This window comes from Bidens hawaiensis, unplaced genomic scaffold (assembly GCF_021521415.1).
Source record: "Bidens hawaiensis isolate Kalapana, Puna unplaced genomic scaffold, B.hawaiensis_p1.1 tig00070915_1, whole genome shotgun sequence".
Lineage (NCBI taxonomy): Eukaryota > Viridiplantae > Streptophyta > Magnoliopsida > Asterales > Asteraceae > Bidens > Bidens hawaiensis.
Genome location: NW_027502443.1, coordinates 31,406 through 53,625, shown reverse-complemented (window position 1 = coordinate 53,625; position 22,220 = coordinate 31,406). Strand labels below are relative to the sequence as shown.

At 33.8% G+C, this 22,220-nt stretch overlaps 2 protein-coding genes across 2 annotated transcripts; both read right to left on the bottom strand.

Moving 5' to 3' along the window:
• Positions 1 to 1,394: 1,394 nt before the first annotated feature.
• On the bottom strand, positions 1,395 to 2,120 carry LOC143605719 (uncharacterized). Its single transcript, XM_077081732.1, has one exon. The coding sequence runs from the start codon at positions 2,118 to 2,120 to the stop codon at positions 1,395 to 1,397; it is 726 nt and encodes a 241-aa protein (XP_076937847.1).
• An 11,703-nt stretch (positions 2,121 to 13,823) lies between these two features.
• LOC143605718 (uncharacterized) lies at positions 13,824 to 14,612 on the bottom strand. Its single transcript, XM_077081731.1, has 2 exons — positions 14,499 to 14,612; positions 13,824 to 14,321 (listed from the first exon to the last, which is right to left on the bottom strand). Exons 1-2 carry the CDS (start codon positions 14,610 to 14,612, stop codon positions 13,824 to 13,826), a joined length of 612 nt encoding a protein of 203 aa, XP_076937846.1.
• Positions 14,613 to 22,220: the final 7,608 nt, after the last annotated feature.

Below are 22,220 nucleotides of genomic sequence, written 5' to 3'. Positions count from 1 at the left end.
GAAGAACCATCTTCGCCGGATCTAACCCCTCGTGGGAAACATCTATTTAACCCCCAGATTATCCGTAATCTGCCCGGGGTCGATTAGTGTTTCTTCATTTATGTAGCAAGACCAATGTTATAATAAGAAGTAGATTTTTAAAAGTGTAGGAAGTGTGTTTTCACCATTTGATCTAATAAAACACACTGCACAATAAACACACCGCAACTAAAATAAAACACACTACACAATAAACACACTTTCCATATCCACTGTCAGATCAACATATCTAACGTACCAGATTACTTCTTACATTTCTTAGACATGCTCCATTTCTTACTTTAACCCTACCCTATGTAGCCATGATATAATATATGTTATTTTGCAAATTGAATTATAACTTAAGCTTTCGGTTAGGTACTACACCAATAAAACAATTATTCCCACTTTAAAAATTGCGGTTCAATCATACAAATTATCTAATATCATGGTTAGGTTTCATTATTATTACTATTATTATTATTATAATTCCCACATTTTAAAAAGGCAACTTCAATAATATTAATTCGGATTTTGTTACAAGCATATTAGATCAAATATGCAACGTGTTAACTTGACTATCCTGTTTATTAGTTTAGCAAAATTTTGGACTAAACCACTAAATATCTTCGAGCAACGACAAACCAAGTCAAACGGGTTGAGTAGGCATATAAAATTTGTAAAACCGGGTTGTAATCGCTATTTATTCAAAATTAGTTAAAATTAAAAATTTGGTGTGTGAGTGCATATATGTATGTATATTTGAAAAATTACATATAAAATTTCAATTCAATTAATCTCGCTTAAAACTTATTAATCGTGAATAATCACTAGTCGGTATCAAGGGTAAATATAGGTTCACAACATATTGTAGCACTTAAGCAGGAGGAAGTTAGTGGTGTTTTTCTCGAGATTTCATACTTAAATACCAAAAAAAAAATCCCTAACACTTCTTCAAAACTACATGTTTAATATATAAAGGGCGTACCGCGTATCCGATGTACTAGGCTCCGACGTCTGTACAGGGTCCTAAATTCTACTACAAATTAAATTAAACAACTTGCTCAATTTACATCACTTTCATATTCCAAACCAGACTATACCGCTAAACCAACAAGCCCGTTAAAACTAAACCGTAAATTAAACCAAACTTTTAAAACCTCAAACTAGTCGACTTACTAAATTGTTCAGTCGGTTTCAATGATTTGTAAACACTATAATTATAACAAATACTATAACACCTTATAAAGTTTATACTTCCCGAATCAAATCATTTCATTCTCTCAATATAACCTAATATTATATAACAACTAAAACATATTTACAACTAATACAACAAAACTTACATCAAACAACAAATAAAACACAACCACCTCTTATGATCTTGTCTTCTTTTTAATCTTCCCATTACAAAACCCAAACCCGAAAAAATTAATCGACCCTTTAGCAATATTATACGCCGGTGGCACATTCAAAACCGGGATAATCCTTATCCCGGTTCTGGACTCCTTACTGGAGTTCCGAAAACTGTAATAAACATGTGAATTATTATTATTACTATTACTATTATTAGGAACGGGTTGACTTAAACTCGAACACCTTCTTAAAAACATTGACTCCTTTGACTTCTCAACTTTTTGACCCGAATTGGGTTTCGGGTTTAATGCTGACCCGGTTGAATTACTCCTTGCTAAACTCTTGATTGATAATGATCCAAACAACCCCTTTGAGTTCTTTGAGTTGTCACAATTTAAACTTGCACTTCTTCTGAATTGCCAGAATGATGATTTGGGTGATGGTTTCTCGGGTTCGGGTTCTTGATCCGGATCTTGGTCTTCAATTAGCTCTTTAAGTCGTTTCTTGGTTTTGCTATCCGGGTTTTGGATAGTATGAATAATATTATTATTATTGTTGTTGTTGTTTTTGATTTGGGTTGGGAGTATTTTACCATTGGAAAATAGTTCATCAGCTGGAGTGAGATTTGAGGTTCGAAAATCGAAATCAAAAGTAGGTGATAATAAGAGGTCATCGGGTCGGGTCGGGTCGGGTTCCGGGTCGTTTGAGAAAGAGAGTCTTGGGCTGGTGTAAACATCAACAGCCATGGTGTGTGTGTTTGGGTGGTGAAAATGAAATGAAAATGTGGTGTGATGAGAGAAGGTGTGATTTATAGGCAAGATTTTAAGGAAAGGGTAGAATGGTAATTTGATGTATAGTCAAATAGTTTGAGATGGAATGGGACAGTTTAATATTTGGGAAAGATTCTTTGTCGCATGTAGATTGTTTTATGTATTCAAGAAAATATATTTATGGGATTGGTATTTACTATTTACCTAAAATGCCTAAAATGATATCAATTTTTTTTTCTTTTAAAGGCGAATTTGTGTTGCCGGTCCTATCTTCTAAAATAACGTGAGAGAAGTTTGCAAATTATATGATGAGGTTGTAACTGATTGTGAGTGTAAATTATATGGTGGAGAGAGACATGTTGTATTTTTTGTGAATTTGGGGAAACTTTGTTTGCCATTATTTATTTTTTAATATTTGTTAAATTGGTTGTGAGTAGAGAAGATAGAAAATTATAATGATAAAAGTATAAAGAATATTACTTAATTGAACATGGGAGTAAAATATAGTGTTTTTTAGTTTAATTATAGAGATGTGGATGGATGATAGGTTAGGAATGCTCAAAGGCTTAAATTCAATAATTTACCCTCTCAAACTCAAATATTTAGAAGATTTTGTTTTTGTCAGTGGATTCATGATGACATCAACTTTTAATGTTAGATTTTAATATAAACTTTTACATAGTGTTTTTATTTGAAAGATATATGAATAGTCGGAGAGAAGCCATTACCATTTTGATGTGATGATTAGAAGATTTGTCTTAAGGTTTTCTTATAAGAGATTTCAAGTTTAAATCTCAACTCATGTATATAGGGATTTGAATTTGGATAGTTGGATATATATCAAGTATTATAATCATTTGAAAGAAACACCGTTACCACTTCAACAGACCCTTTCAAAGAGAGAATATTGGAGATAAAGTGAGGTATAGCTAGGTGTTTATAAGAATTTCATGCTTTGTTGTTTATATATGAAGTACTCTCATGTTCATATAAGTTATGTCTTAAGATGCCGAACTGTGCAAATTAAATAGATTTTTTGGAAATGATAAACATGAAGAATGAAGCAGTTTATAACAGTCTATTTTATAACTACAACTTATAAACATTATTAATAACTCGGTTCTTATACTTTTCTTTTAACGGACTTGGTTATTGTTTTTTCACACATTTGTTACCCACCCTTGTTTTGCTTAGAACGAGCTCACATGGTGTTTTTTGTTGTCTAGGTTTTAGGAGGTCACGCCATTATTGATTGATCATACTTAATACTGATTAAGTGTTTGTATATTGAAAATCATAAAAGTTTTATTAAATAGTTGGATTATAGTTTATCTAAACCGTCAAAAATTTTCCTTTTCTTTGAAATGGTTAAAGATTTTAAATATAAACACCTATAAGCAAGAAGCTAACGAGGATCACAAACCAACATTACATCACAGATAACGAGTTTTATAATCACTCTGCAAAACGTATTAGAATGACCGATAACGATTGTTAATTGAAAGAAAATGAAATTATGAGTTTTAAAGTTTTAATAACGATTTATAGAATCATTTATTTCACCTCTAAGAAAAGTACACTATCTCAAACAAATAATATTGAATTATTGATGGCTAATCCTATTCTAAGAGTTTTATACGTTTACACCATGCCTTACTTTTTAGTTTGTACTTCTTGTTTTCTCCTTTTATCATATCAAGTGTAAGATATCCATAATCACTCTTTTATGTCTTTAAATGTAACATAAAAATGTTATAAATAAAAAAAAGCAAATAAACACACCTACTTTTAGGTTTGTCCAAAACAAAAAGAGAGAGAAATGGGGCCACCGAAAGGCTATGAACTCAAGTAAATTACATGGTTATGTTTAAAAGTTTTTGCTTTATTGAAAGTGAAAAATATTAAGCACTTGATGAATCAAATTACATTTAGATAAACGAGACTTTTATTATTTATTTACTTAGATTTACATATATTTATGATAACTTATTACATGATATTTCATGTCACATGTACATATGATACAAACTTTACCTACAAATTTCTTAAATATTTAAACAATAATATAATTAATTTAAAAAGAAATACTACCAAGTACCAAAGAGAAACTTATTCAACATAAATAGTTCATATCTTATGCCATAACGTTTCTTCGATTAAAAATTATCATTTTGTGTCAATAACTATTTTTTAAATGAAGTTGTCATAGACTCATAAATATTTTTTAAATATTTTGATTGTTATTCAAGACCAACTAAAATATTAACTTATTTACTTTATAGTAGTTAATTTTACAAATTTCATTTGATTTGAAAGTAAAATTCTTGAGTTGGGAAACAAATTTATATCAAAGTAATGTGAGTAAAACTGAAACCATAGGAACCGACTGGTGATTGTTGGGTTCGTATGCCTTTAGGCCGGGTTTAGAGCAAGAAAGAAGACAGGGGCACACGGGCAGCTGTCTTAGCTCATTTATGATTTCTTTTTCTTTAAATTAGAAACCCTAGCTAGTGTTTGTATACATGATTTTGTACTTGCAATGTTTCTATCACTCAATAAAAGGAAACCCTGGATGCCGTTTATGAATGTAGGCCAGTTGAGACCGAACAACGTTAATTCCTCTTTTTTTTTATTTGCTTTCGCGTGTTTGTTAATCGCTAACATTAATTGCTTGTGGTTTCGGGTTTAGCCAAAGTTTATTGAGTTGATTACTATAAATCAACTTATTATGCCAAACATAAAAATATGGATCAGAACCTTGTAGTCATGTTTTGTTGTAAACTTACAATTTATTTTTGTTGTGCTTTAAATTTGTCATTTTCCGGTGTTTCTGTTACAACATTTTAAACGATGATATAGCATAAAAGTATAAATGTAATTGCAATTCTTGATATTTTATTGATGGAACAAAGTTACAATACATAGCTAAAATACAAAATGGACACGATTAATACAAATAAATGTACATTAAATATAAACATTTGCCTAGAATATAAGCATACAATAAGGCACAATGTAAGCTTTGGATCAATTCAAATTATTTGAATTAATAATATTATTCTTATTCTTGTGAATCTTGTGTGTAAATATGTCCACGCAAGATTGACGGTCTTGTAATGAGTATAATCTTGGACATTAGGAGATGAAATCTTGAACACGGTGTGGGTTTTGTAAGAGCATCAGCAAGTTTATCATCCCCAACAATATGTGTAACTCTAATGGATTGATCGGCCACTTTTTCACGGACGAAATGAAAATCAAGTGCTAGGTGTTTCATACGGGAATGGAAAACGGGATTAGCGGAGTATTGAGTTGCACTTAGATTGTCACAAAAGATTGTTGGGATGGTGGTGGAGGTGAAACCAAGTTCTTATAGAAGTGATTTTAACCATATAATTTCAGTGGCCGTGGATGCCACAGCCCGAATTTTTCGCTTATGTTGACGAACGAGCAATGGTAGGTTGTCTTTTAGAGCTCAATGCGATTGGGTTAGAACCAAGGTAGACGATATAACAAGTTGTGCTTCGATAATTATCTTTGTCACCAGCCCAATCTGCGTCGGGGAAGCCATGAAGTTGTAACGGGGATTTGTAATGAAGCAAAATACCTTTATTTATGGACCGGTGAAGATACCGGGGAAGCCATTTAAGGGCATTCCAATGGATAGTGGTGAGTGCATGCATATATTGGGATAGTTTGTTCACGTTGAAAGCAACATCTGGTCGGCTAAGGGAAAGGTATTGTAGAGCACCGACTAATGCTCTATATTCCGTAGGTGATGGGATAGGTGTGCCACAGTGTAATGTGATGGTTTCGAAGCATGTAATTGGGGTGGTCATCAGCTTGCAATCACTCATAATAACGTGTATATAAACAACACGCACCATCATTATATATATATATATATACATATATATATATATATAGGTTTAAGTTCAAGAGAGAAATGATATTATTGCAAGAAATGTAAGAAATGAATATGGACCACTAGTTTTATTTTAAGGTTTAAATGATTAAAAATAAATAAAAAAGTTGTAAATATAATAATTAATGCACTCACTCTCTCCAATTAATACAACTAATATAACCATAATAAATATCTCTCTAATTAATATATTTAAAATAATTTAACTATAATAATTAAAAAAATAAAAACACTACTTTAATTTTATTTTTTATTTACACATTATTCATTTTATTCAACATAAATACAATTTATTCATATAATACTATTTCTTTATATTAAAAAAACAATTTCCACTCAATATATTAGCATATATAAACGTATTTTTAACACTAAATATCAAAACATAATATATATTTTTTTAATTGGTATGCCTATAAAAATTACTGTCATAAATAATAAAAAAAAATATCATACACATGTATCCATTAAATGTAAACAATAAACATACTACCTACACAAAGTTATATAACATACACTTGTTTTGAGCAATAAAAGCGTACAACATACAAAAAGCATATAACTTACATATGTAAGACATCAACAATTATATAAACTACACAAAGATACACATACCCTACACATGCGTAGGTCATATGGTTTTCGTATGTAAGCTATATGTTTTTCTTATTCTTAGAACAAATGTCGGTTATATGTTTTTTTGTAGGTTGTGTATTTTTTATTGACATTTAATGCAAACATGTGTAAGATAGTTTTTTGTATTATTCATCACAATGTAACTACGTGTTGATGGACATTGATATGTTGAGTTTGAAGAAATTGGGTTTGAAAAGAAATTAATGTATGAATAAATTGTATTTGTGTAAGATAAAATTTTCGTGTGTAGGTTATATGTTTTTTGTGTGTAGGTTAAATGTTTTCGTGTGCGTGTGTATTTTATTGATGATAAATTTTGTGCGTAGGTTAAATGTTTTTCGTGTGTAGGTTATATGTTGTCTTATTCTTATAACAAGTGTAGATTATACGTTTTTGTAGGTTGTATGTTGATATCTAACGCAAACACATGTAAAATAGTTTTTTACATGTTTTTCGTGTGTAGGTTATATGTTGTCTTATTCTTATAACAAGTGTAGATTATACGTTTTTGTAGGTTGTAGGTTGTATGTTGATATCTAAAGCAAACACATGTAAAATAGTTTTTTGGTATTATTCATCATAATGTAAGTATGTGTTGATGGATATTAATAAATTGAGTTGAAAGAAATTAGTTTTGGATAGAAAGAAATTTTAATGTATGAATAAATTATACTTGTGTAGGATAAAAATTCAAGAAACAAAAAGTAAGTTATAAAAATAAATTAGTTCTTAATATTTTCTAATTATAATAATTTAATTATAAATAAATAAGTATTATGGTTTATTAGTTATATTAATTGAAGAAACATAATAACTAATGTTTTCTTTATTTAGCTTTAAGCATTTAAAACCTAAAACAAAACTAGTGATCTATATTCATTTCTCACATTTCTTGCAATAATATAATTTCTCTCTTGAACCATCCCATATATATATATATATATATATATATATATATAAGAAGTGGATTTTTCCTAATAAGTGTAGAAAGTATGTTTTCACCATTAGATCTAATAAAACACACCGTACAATAAACACATCACAACTAAATTAAAACACACTGCACAATAAACACACTTTCCATATTCACCATTAGATCAATATATCAAACGTACCGGATTACTTCTTACACTTCTTAGACACACTCCACTTCTTATTTTAACTCCACCACAAACACACACACACACACACACATATATATATATATATATATATATATATATTATCACACATATTTATAAATAAGACTTTAAATTAAGTGAACCAATTCAAACGATACTTTGTTCATGTTCGTTTATTAACCATTTACCACACAAACAAATGGTTCATAAACAAACAACGTCACAACAAGCTTCTTGTTCGTATTTTTCATTAATTAAGAAATTGAAATTGTTTATGTTCATTTGTGAAATTGTTTGATGAAGAAAATTATGAAACTCAAGCACTAGGCATAACCATCCAATATATATATAAAACTAAGTGACATATAATAAACCAATAACTGAAAGGAAAAAAAAATATAAAAGAGCTTTATGATCAAACATAAACAAACGAACGTAAATGAACGAACATTAACAAAACATAAACGAACGAAGTGAACGAGCTATACGAACACATTACCAAATGTACACAAAGATAATGAACACAAGCTACGCTCATGTTACTTTGTTTAATTAATCAAACTGGATTCTTTGTTAATGTTCGTTCACTTATCAAACGAACTTCTCGCCAAATGCTTAATTAGACATCCGGTTCGTTTATAACCCTATTAATATATACACAACATAAACTCAAATGAAGGTAATACTAATTGAGCTTATGGATTTAAAGCATATAAGTTAATCTTGTATCATTTATGTGTATTATAATCTTATTATTAAATTGTTACATCATTTTGGTATTAAAAAATTAATATTATGTATCCATTTGAAGAATAAGAGAAAGGTGGTGGAGCATAGCATATAGATTAAAGGACATAGTCACATTACAGACCCATGTGGGTTCCCCTGAGGCATCTTTTGTGGGGACTCAAGAATGAAACTATAGCTGATTTCACAACTCGTGACATGTTGGTAGAGTATGGGTAATGGGTGTTACGAGCCATATGGTTTATTGCCATCATTAATTTCAACTACTCAGATTTTATTATTATCATGTCTTTTCATAAAATTATTATTATTAAATGTAAGTGAAGAAACATTTTTTCATCTCCCAACGGATCTCATTAAATACTTCCAAGGAAATGGATCTCTATATTGGAAGTTAATTATGAAACGGATTATTAATAAAGTTAACGGGTCGGTTTTAGAAGAAAATGAAAGTTGCACGCGTAATTTGTAAGAGTTTAATTCATTATGATTTAATTAAGGTTTATTGGATTTTAACAATTCATATTGAATTGTATTGATCATTAATAATCCATATTCATTTAATCGCAACTGATGTTCCCAAATTTTAAAAAGCCCCCCCCCCCCCCCCCCCCCCCCCGCCCCGGGTTAAAAAGGACTTAACGTGTTATATTTTTTTTCTGAATTTTAAAAAGATTTTGTAGGACTTTTGATCGGAATGAGTATAATAGTCGATTGATGTAAAACTTAGCTCGAAACACCGATCAAAATGGCTTGATTTTTGTTAATTGTAAGCTCAAACACCCGAATTGAAACATTGTTTTGTCGTTTTGGAACAACGCTTCGAACTAAGTTTTGCATCAATCGAATCGTATCTTCCTTCCGATCAAAAACTCTAAAACATTAGTTTCAAATTCGGAAAAAAGTATAACGTTGTTAAGTCCTTTTTAATGGGGGGGACCATTGGGGGCCAACTTTTTAAAAATTGCGACCGCAGTGACGATAATATGAATATGAATTATTATTGGCTAATACTATTCAGTAAAGATTATTAAAAAATAAACATTTAATTAATAGTTTGAAAGTTTAGAATTATGTGTTTAATTTGTTTTTGAATGTTTTGCAAGTTTATCTGTTTATTGCATCAGAAGTTTAAACTTGTGTATGTTAAGTTTATATTAGTTTTAATGTGACCAACCTCCGACGAGTTAATATGTACTCGTGTAAGGGAATAGTTAGAGAAGATATGTCATGAGTTTTATGAGACATACATATCATTTATCATCGTCACTTATATTATACTTTCCTTTTTTACGTTACTAGTTACTTTCAATTAAAAAAAAAACAAATCTAGTAACTATTTCATTTTATAATATCATCATACCAAATTCATGGATCCGATGCACGAGTACGAACATCTTTAGTTAATGTTAATTATAGGAGGACTACACATTTCCTCGTGAGCCTTTTTGTGATGCGTTTGTACCATTGTTTTGAATATTTCATAATATAGAAGATTATGGCAAGAGATAATTCAGTGTTTTATTGATTCATATTCTCCGGTTAATGAGAACCGATTACATATATAGAGGAAAATAAACAAAGCTAGGATCCTATAATTAAAGATAGGATCATCACGAAAGAAGTAAGAAATAACTAACAAAAATAAAAAATATATTCTATATTCCCCCTCAAGATGAAGCATGTAAACTGATCATGCTAATCTTGCCAAGTAGAAAATCGAGTTGTTGTCTTGAAATACCCTTGGTCAACAAGTCGGCAATTTGCATCTTACTGCTTATATTCATCGGGACAATTTCCTTTGTCTCTACGCGTTCACGAACAAAAAAAACAAACCATTTCAACGTGTTTCGTTCTCTCGTGATAAACAGGATTGTTGGCTATGTGACGAGCAGCTTGATTGTCACAGAACAAGGGGGTAGGCGAGGTAGTATGAACCCGTAACTCATTGAGCAGCCAACGTACCCAAATAACCTCGCTCACAGTGGTGGCCATAGCACGGTATTCTACTTCGGCTGAAGAACGGGAGACAACAGATTGCTTCTTAGTTCTCCACGAGACAGGCGTACCTCCAAGCAAGAGGAAGTACCCGGTCCGTGATCTTCTTGTATATGGGCATCCTAACCAATCTGAGTCGCAATAGGCGGATAACGTGGGATCTCCCGTACGCGAAAGAAGAATACCTTGCCCCGGGGTGGCTTTCAAATAACCGAGAATACGATTAACTGCTTCCAAATGATTACTTCTTGAGTCCGCAACAAACTGACTCAGAATGTTAACAGAGTACGTGATGTCTGGTCGAGTTGCTTGTAAATATAGAAGTCGCCCTATCAGGCGACGGTATTGGCTAGCATCAACCCGATCATTTTCTTCTCCCTTGTTCACCTTTAACCCTTGTTCAATCGGAGTCGAACTGGGTTTGCACCCCAACTTTCCACTATCCTCTAAAATATTCAACGTGTATTTCCGCTGACTGAGAACTAAGCCTTCTTTGGTTCTAGCAACTTCTATACCGAGGAAATATTTTAGAACCCCGAGATCCTTAATGCTGAAATTCTTATCAAGCTTCTTCTTAATTTCTTCAATCTTGGCTAGACAATTTCCTGTTATGATAACGTCATCCACATAGATTAAGATGACTATTATGACATCCTTGGCCTCGAAAATGAACAATGAGTGGTCCGCTTTCGATTGTTTGAAGCTCAAACTCAGAAGAAATGTGGTGAACTTGTGATACCAATTCCTTGAAGCTTGTTTCAACCCATATAACGACTTTCTTAGACGACAAACACGTGTCTCATTTTCATTGGTAAAGCCTTGAGGGATCTTCATGTACACCTCCTCTTCGAGTTCACCGTGTAGAAAGGCATTATTCATGTCAAGTTGGTGAACAATCCGGTTTCTTTTGACTGCCACAACAAGAAGCGTTCGCATCGTAACTAACTTTGCAACCGGAGCGAATGTGTCGTGATAGTCTATTCCTTCTTGTTGAGTAAAACCTTTAGCAACGAGATGAGCTTTGTACCTTTCTACCTCACCATTTGGCTTGTACTTTATCTTGTAGACCCACTTTGAATCGATTGCCCGTTTCCCTTGGGGTAAAGTCTCTAACGTCCACGTTCCATTTCTTTCCAAGGCTTTGATTTCGCTCTTCATGGCTTCACTCCACCGTGCATCCTGTGAAGCTTCTTGAAAACATCTTGGCTCATCATTTTTTGTGATGGCCGCTAAGAAAGCCTTTTGTTTAGTGGAAAAGTTATTATAAGAGACAAAATCTGAGATGGGATAACGTACCACGGAGGAGGCTTGATTGGATGTGGGGTGTTGGACCGAAGGGGGAACATTGACAACAAAGTCCTTGAATTTTGAAGGTTGCGACCTCTTGCGAGTGGGTCTATTCTCAACGTGTACCTCTGTCTCATCATTATTTATATTTTGCTCTTCAATAGGAATTTCATCATCAACTTCTACGTTACTGCCTTGGCCCAAATTTACTTCAATCTCAGGCCCATGTTCAATTTCAACTTCAGGCCCATGTTCAACCTCATTTTGCTCATTGTTTTGGGCCAAGAATTATGCAGTTTCATCATGATTATGATATTGTGAGCAATCCAATTGAGGTTCGGCAGATGGTTTTTGGTTCATGCAAGTGTCATCACAAATATACTCATGCAATTTCATGGGGTTTTCATTTTCATAACCTTCCCCCTTTTGGATTTTAGTGAAGGGAAAAATCTCTTCAAGAAAGAGAACGTCCCTACTAACGATGACTTTTCTAGTTTCAAGATCAAGTATTTTATACCCCTTCGTTCCTGGAGGGTATCCAATAAATACTCCCGGTTTCCCCCTTTGTTCAAACTTGTCTCCCTTTGTGTTGAAATTTTTAAAGTATGAGAGACATCCAAAAACTCTAAGGTGATTGTAATCAGGTTTAATTCCAAGAGCTATTTCAAAAGGTGTTTTATTTTTAAGTACTTTGGATGGTAAACGGTTAATGACGTAGGCCGCGGTTAAAACACACTCTCCCCAAAATTGTTTAGGGAGTTTTGCACCGAACCTCAAGGCCCGTGCCGTTTCCAAGAGGTGTCGGTGTTTTCTTTCGACGACACCTTTTTGTTGAGGGGTGTGAGGACATGTGGTTTCGAGTAACATTCATTTTTTATTATAAAATTCTACCTTGTCGTTGGAAGTGAACTCCCCACCATTATCACATCTCAACCTTTTAATGCACTTGTCAAATTGAACTTCAACCATTTTGCAAAAGTTTACAATACATTTGCTTGCATCACTTTTATGTTTAATGAGAACTACCCACACGGCTCTACTAAAATCGTCAACTATAGTGACAAAATAGTTGGCTTTAGTATAAGACGTCACCCGATATCCCCCCCCAAATGTCACAATGAATTAATTGAAATGGTTCAATAGTTTTAATAAAACTAGAAGGAAATGGTGTTCTGGCAAACTTGGCCATGGCACAAGAATCACAAAAATTACCAAGTTCAGTAGTAATAGTACTAAGGAAATCAACTTTAGCTAGTTTTCCCTTCGAGGCATGTCCAAGTCTCTTGTGCCATGTCTCAATAGTGGTCCCAAAAGCTTTCTTTTCTTGCATCATCTTCATTCGGTATAGTCCCCCTTCGCATCTACCCGCTCCAATCAAGTTCCTCCTCTGCAATCCCTGCATGACACAACAGTCAGGAAAGAATGAAACAATGCATTGTAGGTCACGACTAAGACGGCTAACAGATAGTAGGCTGCATTTAAAATCTGGTATGTAAAGGACATTTTTCACTTTAGCTCCTCCAGGGAGAATATATTCCCCCTTTCCCTTTACAGGGACGGATTCACCATTAGGAATGAGAACAGGACCTTCGAAGGGAGCTGCTTTCTCATTAGTAAGAACATTAGGTAAATGAGTTATGTATTAAGTGCAACCCGAATCGATAATCCACTCACCTTCATCATTATTTTTATAAGCCATATTAGCAAGAGATTTTGTGGTTTCGCTATTACCCGAGCTGGAGAAGTGTTTAAGAAGAGTTTGATAATTTTCCTGTGTAAGACCCGGTATCAGACAAGAGTCCGTTTCCACACAAGCAGCCTTCCCTTTAATCTTTTCTCCTTTCCTTCCGGGCCACCAATCGGTATATCCGACTAACTTGAAACATCCTTCACGCTTATGGCCATCTCTGTTGCAAAACATGCAGTGCTCGGTTCCGTCTTTCACTCCCATCGCTCCACCCTTTTCTATGCTATAATTACAGTCCTTTTCTGGAATGCCTTAAACACAGCAGCTTCAACGTTGCCCTTGTTTTCATTCGACACGGCCCTTTGCTTCTCGTCATCATGAACCATATGGTATGCGGCAGTGAGTGATGGAGTTGGTTTAGTGGCCAATATTTGAGTTCTGATCACCGCGAATTCATTATCTAATCCCATGAGAAATTCATACAAATGCTCCTTCTCTTGATGTTCAAAGATCTTCTTTCCAACATCACATTCACACTTATCACATGAACATTGTGGGAAGGGTTGAACCGACTGCGCCTCATCCCACAACGACCGAAGGTGTGTAAAATAAGCAGACACCGAGTTTTCCGCTTGACGAGTACCTGCAATTTTCTGTTTGATTTCATATGCCCTGGGGGCACTTTCTTTTCCAAACCGTTCTTCGAGATCCGACCATATCTCCGAAGCCGTGCTAGCATATTTCACGCTATTACGGATGTTCTTTTCCACCGTCGTCTTCAGTCAACCTTTTATCATGGCATCTGCACGCATCCATGGCATATAATCCTTGGATGATTTCTCCGGTTTCTTGATCGACCCATCTACGAACTCTATTTTATTCTTAGCAAACAGGAAGTTCGTCATCTCTTACTTCCAATATGCGTAGTTCTAATCGGTTATTACTTAATTCACGTGTAATTGTTTTGGGAGGTCGGACGGATGGAGATAGTAAGGTGACTCATGAGGAATAGATCCACCGTACCCTTCTCCATCCTTGGCTTTGCTTGAGGCGTCATCTCCTGCCATTGCTTGATCTATCAAGAGCTAGCTAAAACCCGCTCTGATACCATATAGAAGATTATGGCAAGAGATAATTCAGTGTTTTATTGATTCATATTCTTCGGTTAATGAGAAACGATTACATATATAGAGGAAACTAAACAAAGCTAGGATCCTATAATTAAAGATAGTATCATCACAAAAGAAGTAAGAAATAACTAACAAAAATAAAAAATATATTCTATACATAATTTTTTTATTTTTTATTTTTGTAGTATATGTTTATGAAGTAATACAATACAATAGAGATGATAAAGCTTTTCGATAAAGGAACAAAAAACAAAAACATCAAATTAGTAAAAACTATATTAACCATGTTCACAACTAGTAAGTATTACAATCCACATTATCGGTAACTTTTCATCTAAATACTTCATTAACGTCCCGAGGGACATAGTGTCATGGTAACGAGGGCATCCCGTCTATTCTAGAGTTGGGGTTTCAAATTACGCAAGGTGTCCGTGTAGATGGTTTGTAGAGCTATTTAAGAGTATGTTAGTTTGTTGTTAAAAATAGGTCCAACTGTCCAAGTAGAGGTGCACAAAAAATCCGGAACCTGTTTTTTAATTCCCGGGTTTTTATTACCCGAACTCGTACCCGACCCATAGGGTACGGATAAGGTATACATTTTGGCACTAAAACCCGAACCCGATTTGTACCCGGTAATACCCGAAAACCTGAACCGGTTTTCCAATACCCGAAAACGGGTTTTCAAATACTCGATGTATACCCGAAAAATACCTCTAAAAAGTGAAAACTTTTAGAAGATACAATCTATACCCGAAAAATACCCGGAAAAAATCCGAAAAAAAACCCGTAAATAGGGTTTTTTTAAATACTCGATAATAGGGTATTCAAACACACGGTTCTATACCCGACCCGAACCCGATGAATATGGTATGATTTTTAGATACAATACATGATCCGAACTCGGCCCGAATATTACCAATACCCGGTCATACCCGAACCCGGGAATTTAAAAAACCCTATTTGTGCACCTCTATGTCCAAGTCTTAATTAGCCCACTATCCTAGGTCCTAAGAACATCAAAACTTTGGGCCAAGTCCTTCCAACTTTGAAAAATGGCTAAAGTACCACATAACGTCTTGGGCTGAGCCACAGTCCACGAAGTACCTCCAGGCCCGTCAAACTTTGCAAATATTGCTTCCCAAGCTCAATGTATAACTGTTATAATAAAATTGTCTAGATATCATTTTAAGAACCTACTTAAATCTAATTTATTTTTATAATGTATTACTATTTATAATTATATAATAGGGTTGAGTTATAATAAGAAGATTAATTTTCTTAGGAAGGATAGGAAATAATCTTGTCCATTCATTTGAGAATTGAATGATTGAGATTAGATTAGAGAGATCATCAAGTCTAAAACAAGGCTAAGAGCATAACAGGGATAACACATTTGTTGACTTTCTCTCTTCACATGCAAGCCACATGTCAAATTCCCCTATCATTTTAAAACGTCCATAAGTTTTTTATACGACATTTTTTTTTCAAAACAATTTCATCATAAAAACAAGTGTTTTTTTTCTTTTATATGAGTACCATATTGCTTTATAAAAATAAAAAATATCCGTGGGTTTTTACAAGGTGTGTTTTATCATAATTGTGTTTTACAAAATTGTGTTATACAGATGTGTTTTATTTTTTCATAGTGTTTGTTACATTGTGTTTTTTACATTGTGTTATTTAATTGTGTTTTTGTCATTGTGTTTTTATTTTTATAGTGTTTATTCCATTGTGTTTTTTACATTGTGTCTTTTTCATTGTGTTTTTCATAGTGTTTTATTTTCCGGCGAAATTTTCGAAGACTTTTCCGGCAAGGTGGTGGCGGTAGGCGGTGGTAGTTGTAGGAGATGAGTGAAAATTTAAGTGGGTTTTAATTAAGTGTGTTTTAATTAAGTGGGTTTTTGAAATTAAATTAAGTGAGTTTCAATATTAAGGTATTAGACTAAAATACCCTCCTTTTTAGCCTTCTTAGGAAAACCAAACTTCTTATTTGATCCTTTATCTTATATAGTATGTTACATAATCATGTATCAGGTTATATAATCACATATCTATAATATATATAAACGAAAACATAAAAATCCTATATGTCGCGATGTGGTCGCTTCTCCTTTTTTGGAGTATAAAATCATATCTATAATATATTTAAAAATCATATCTAAGTGTATAAAATCCTATATTATACATAAAAATCATATCTATAATATATTTAAAAATCAGATTTGCTTGATTTTTAAATGGAGGTTTCTCATGCATTTGACCCGAATTCACGGGTATGGGTCTTACCAAACCCATATATTCTTTAAATGGATTATAACATCTCATTAAATTAAAAATTATTCTCACCAAATTATTGATGTAAAAATCCTACAAAATAGGATATACTAAAAATTATTATATTATTTAAAAAAAAATATTATTTATAATTAATAAACAATTTTATAGTAAAAAAATAAGTGGGTCTTGTGTCTTACCAAACACAGATAACTTTTAAACCGGGTTATAACATCATAGTTATTTATGAAACATTTTTATCATCAAACTCTAAGTGTATTAAAATTTTCATTACAATAAATAAAATTAAACCCAAAAAAGTATATAGATATTAAAAACGAGTAATGTAAAACAGCCCCCGAAATACGGGGTAAACGAAAATATAAAAATCGTACGTGTCGCGATGTGGTTGCTTCCCATTTTTTTGAAGTCACCAGGTTTGCTTGATTTTTAAATGGAGGTTTCTTTTGCATTTGACCTGAATTCACGGGTATGAGTCTCATCAAACCCAAATATTTCTTATACGAGTTATAACATCTAATTAAATTAAAAACTAATCTCACCAAATATTTGATTTAAAAATCCTATAAAGTAGGGATATACTAAAAATTAATATTTGGTGTATTTAAAAAAAGATATATATTATATATAATTAAAAAACAATTTTTTAGTAAAAATATAAACGGGTCTTGGATCTCATCAAACCCATATAGATTATAAACCGGGTTATAGCATTTCATTTATTTGTGAAACAATTTATCATCAAACCATAAATATATTATTAACTTTTAAACAATAAAAAAATAAAAATTCAAAAATTAAACAAATATTAGAAACAAATAATATAAAACAACCCCCGTAATACGGGGGATAAAAACTAGTTATATTATAACTAAGCATTACGCATATATAATCACGTATCAACTACATAATCGCGTACCAGTTATATTATCACATACAAGTTACCTATGTGCATGCTATGTTTAACTAAGTAAGTATTTTATGTGTAAACCATACATTTCTTTTTGCTTGTTAACAAGTATTATAACTATTATCCATATGAAGCAAAGTTTATTAAGTTGATATATGAATCTCTACTATTTTACATGAGCCTGGCTTCCATAGTTGTATACGAACAGAAAACGCTAACACCAGTTAGTGTATAGGATCGATGAACCGGAGAAAAGTGTAACAGGATACTTACGTGACATTTTGTGCTTATTGAAGTTTAATTAAGAACACGATATGCAAGTTACTATACATTAAGGTCAAAAACTTTAGTGTAACAAGATCTTTTTTCATGATCAGATGGTGCATGAATCATGAAAAAGTGAAATTGCACTAATTTTGACGTTATTTTACTAATCTCGTGAATATAACGTTAAAAGTGGCAGAAGGTTAATCAGGCATCATGTGGTGCCGTTGATAGCCGAAAGACAAAGGTACATGCACCAAATGGCCGGTGTCCCGATGGCTCAGTGTTATGTAACTTATGTCCAATGCTTGATGCAAAACTACTATCGAGCCGAGGGTCTCACTGAAAGCAGCCTCTCTATTCTTACGGGAGGTACATGCACCAAACGGCCGGTGTCCCGATGGCTCAGTGTTATGTAACTTATGTCCAATGCTTGATGCAAAACTACTATCGAGCCGAGGGTCTCACTGAAAGCAGCCTCTCTATTCTTACGGGGTAAGGCTGTCTACATCTTACTCTCCTCAAACCCTACCATAACTTTGCAATTGGTGGGATTTACTGAGTACGATGATGATGATGGTGCATGAATCAACAATTAGCAAACCAAATTATTTAGCCTACTAAATAACAACAAGTGTTACATCAACTCATCAAGTTCAATTCATACAGTTGAAGATGAAATAAAGTTATTGGAGATATCTCACATGTACGACATGTCACATGTACGAAGTAATATAGTTTTGTTCCATTGAAATTAATAAGGGACAAAAATTAATTTTAATGTGAATGGATGGGATGATCCTCGTTTGATGACACTAACAGGATTGAGGCGTACGTGTGTCACTTCAACAACAATCAATGCTAGCTTTCGTTATACTAATCGGGATTACTAGTATGTTGTAATATGTATCTAATCTTCGAATAAAAATTTAATCATGCTTATAGATGGAGGAGTGGAGGATGTGTGATAACAGTGTGGTCTACTGTGATGATAGTTTTATACGTTTGGAGCGCGTTGAATATCATGCTCAGAAAGGTAAGAGTGAGAAGCAAAAGACGTCTACTTAGGTGCATAATTAATGCTGATATAATTAATCCTCGTGCGTTTAACTAATAATGCAAATCACTAATCATGCTATGCATATATGCATTTCCACATTCCAATCAAGTTCACAAAAAATGATATTTTTGATAATGACAAAAAAAAAACGGTTGTTAAAATAACACATTTAGGGATGACAATGTGTCGAGTCTTGATAATCCAAGTTTCATACCTAATTGTAAAGCCGTGTCCAGTAACCGTCTCAATACCCATAGGGTATGCCCGTTGGTTTGTTTAAAGTTACTTGTTGAGATTCCCGAATACACTCTTACTTTTTTACCTAGAAAATTTGAATTAAGAAAAAATTTAAGTTAGTGAATTAGTAGTTTATTCTATCCTCAAGGACAAAAAAAATGTGTATAAATATGGTTCAGGTAAACGATTATATTTGTTTTGGGTAAGCAAGTTAGGTATCACCTAATACCATGTCTATTCATACCTACGGAAATATTTTAAAATAATCTCATACTTGAACACATGTCTCATATGTTTCAGGTCTTTGGTTTGCCCATCAAGTTCACAGTCGAGTTTTGCTTGTCATCCCTATACACATTGAGTATGACTTGACAAAAAGATGAAACCAAAGGCAAGCAAACTTACATAGTTTGATTTTTCAGTATACATTTTGTGACATTTAAACGTTGAAAAAGAAAATACATAAAAAAAATTGTTTACATTAAACACGTTGTATTCAACTTTTGGAAATAACATAATTTATAACACTGATGTTTATGTTTAAATTGGTGTCTTGCTAATGTGAAAAGTATGCACTGGACCAGTGTCTTGTATCTTAGTGAAATCCAGGACCACATAAGAAAGCAGCCACCGTAAATCAAGTTGTCCATCAAATTCAATATGATTTGATCCTTGTTTTTGTTGGATACTAACTTGATTTGAGGTTTATATACTTAACTGTTTACTACCCATCCTTGAACTTTCGCATATATCACTCTTGGTCATAAGAAACCAATGATTTTGAAGTTGACATAGACGATTCAAGATCTATTGTCCTAGGAGGGAATCGTCGGTTAGCCACTTGAATTTTCCATAATCTCTCCAGATTTTTCGGTGATAATTGTTGTTTTATTGAAAATTATACGCTACTTAGTCTAACATCATGATCATGTTAAAGTATAAGTCCGGTATTTGGTCCGGTCAAGTTTAGTTAAAATCAATCAATATTATTGTTAGTGCACAGAAATTTGACACTGTGGATATGTTATCCTGACATATGTCTGGATCAGTTACCCTTAGCATGTATCAGGATCAAGGATCCTCAGTACTTATTATTAATTAACGGTTGTTCTCATGTGTAGTCTAATATTTAGCAGGTATAACGATTAGAAGGCTCAGTCTATCTACTAACTTGCAGTTAAGAAGATATTGATGTGTCTGGATCAATTATCCTTTTGAAGAGTTCCAGAGCTATGTCAGGATCATGGATCCTCGGTATTTGGTGCTATTAACGGTTATTTCTTATATGAAGGCTGATATTTATCAAGTGTAACGGCTCCAAGACCTGGTCTACCCCCTATTCCGCAGCCTGAGTGATGGAGCACGTGGTCAAAGTGGCAGTTACGATAATATTCAAGATGAGGCGGATTTTTAGGGATTATTAGTTAATAGTCTTTATTATTCATAACTCCATTGAGTTATTGTCTTTATGTATAAATAGAGGTATGATCAGCTAGGAAAAGACACCCAACACAACAACACACTCTGCTCACTACGTATTCAGCAGCATACACACACACATATCTTTCGTTGTAACACTGATCATATTCTCCAAACCTTGTATCCTTATTTTTTATATTAATAAAGTGGTGATAGACAATTGTCATCACCCGGGGTTTTTGTGCCGGCGATCCGAACCAGATCAAGCGCTTTTCCCCGTAACAAATCGCTGTGTTCATCTCAATTTCGTTCATACATTCGTTGTTATTTAGCACTATACCTCACATTTACGGATTTGGATACATTATCCTTGAGTTATTTTTGTCCAAAACAATTTGGCGCCCACCGTGGGGCAATTGGTGCTATAATCCGTATCATTCCTATCATTCTCAACTTTTTCATACCCATATCACTATCAATGGCCTCTCAATCAACCTCTGCTTCATCAACCATGCCGGCTACGGTTCCTCTCTCATCAAGGACTTTGCCACTGATGCCTCCGCCAATCACGGGAACGCAACGGCCTACTGCTGCTGGAAGTAAGACGCAACTACCAGTCTTCCAGAGCTCAAAAAATGCTGCTACCCCGGTGGTTAATACTAACAGTGATGTTTCATCTATGTTTTCGCAGGTTAAAGAATACATGGAGCAGCAGAACAAGACCAACCAGAGGATCGTTCGTGAGATAGAAGATCTCAAGAAGAACAAGAGGCCAGCAGAGGATCTCATCCCCCTGATGCCAAGGATGCTGGATTTCACCAGTCCAGAATCCATGGCTCTATTCTCTCAAGGATCATCTATCCTTCAACAGGGGTCCATGGGTCAACAGACTCAGGGATCCTCGCTATTTCAGCCAGGATCATCTATCCTTCAACAGGGATCCATGGGTCTGCAGAATTAAGAATCCTCATATTATAAGCAAGGATCGGTCATCCTTCCACAAGAATCCTATAGTACCCAACCTCAAGGATCCTTCACCCCGAATCAATGATCCTTCTTTCCGAATCAAGGATCCTCGGGCGTCCAACATCAACGATCCTCTGAAGTCCATGAAGGAGATATAATCCCCATGCAGACCATAGCTTCTGGGGGACCTACTCCGATTGCTGACTCCTCTTATCCCATATACTCGTCTGGAATACCAAACTCCACCCAGCAGAGAGGTAACTGGTACGATCCTATATCTTTAGATACTAACCATGTTCCCATGCAGGATTCAGGTATCAACCAGACCATGGCCAGAGAATTACAGAAGCTAAAGGATATGATATCCAGTGTCCCGGGAGTGATACGTCCAATC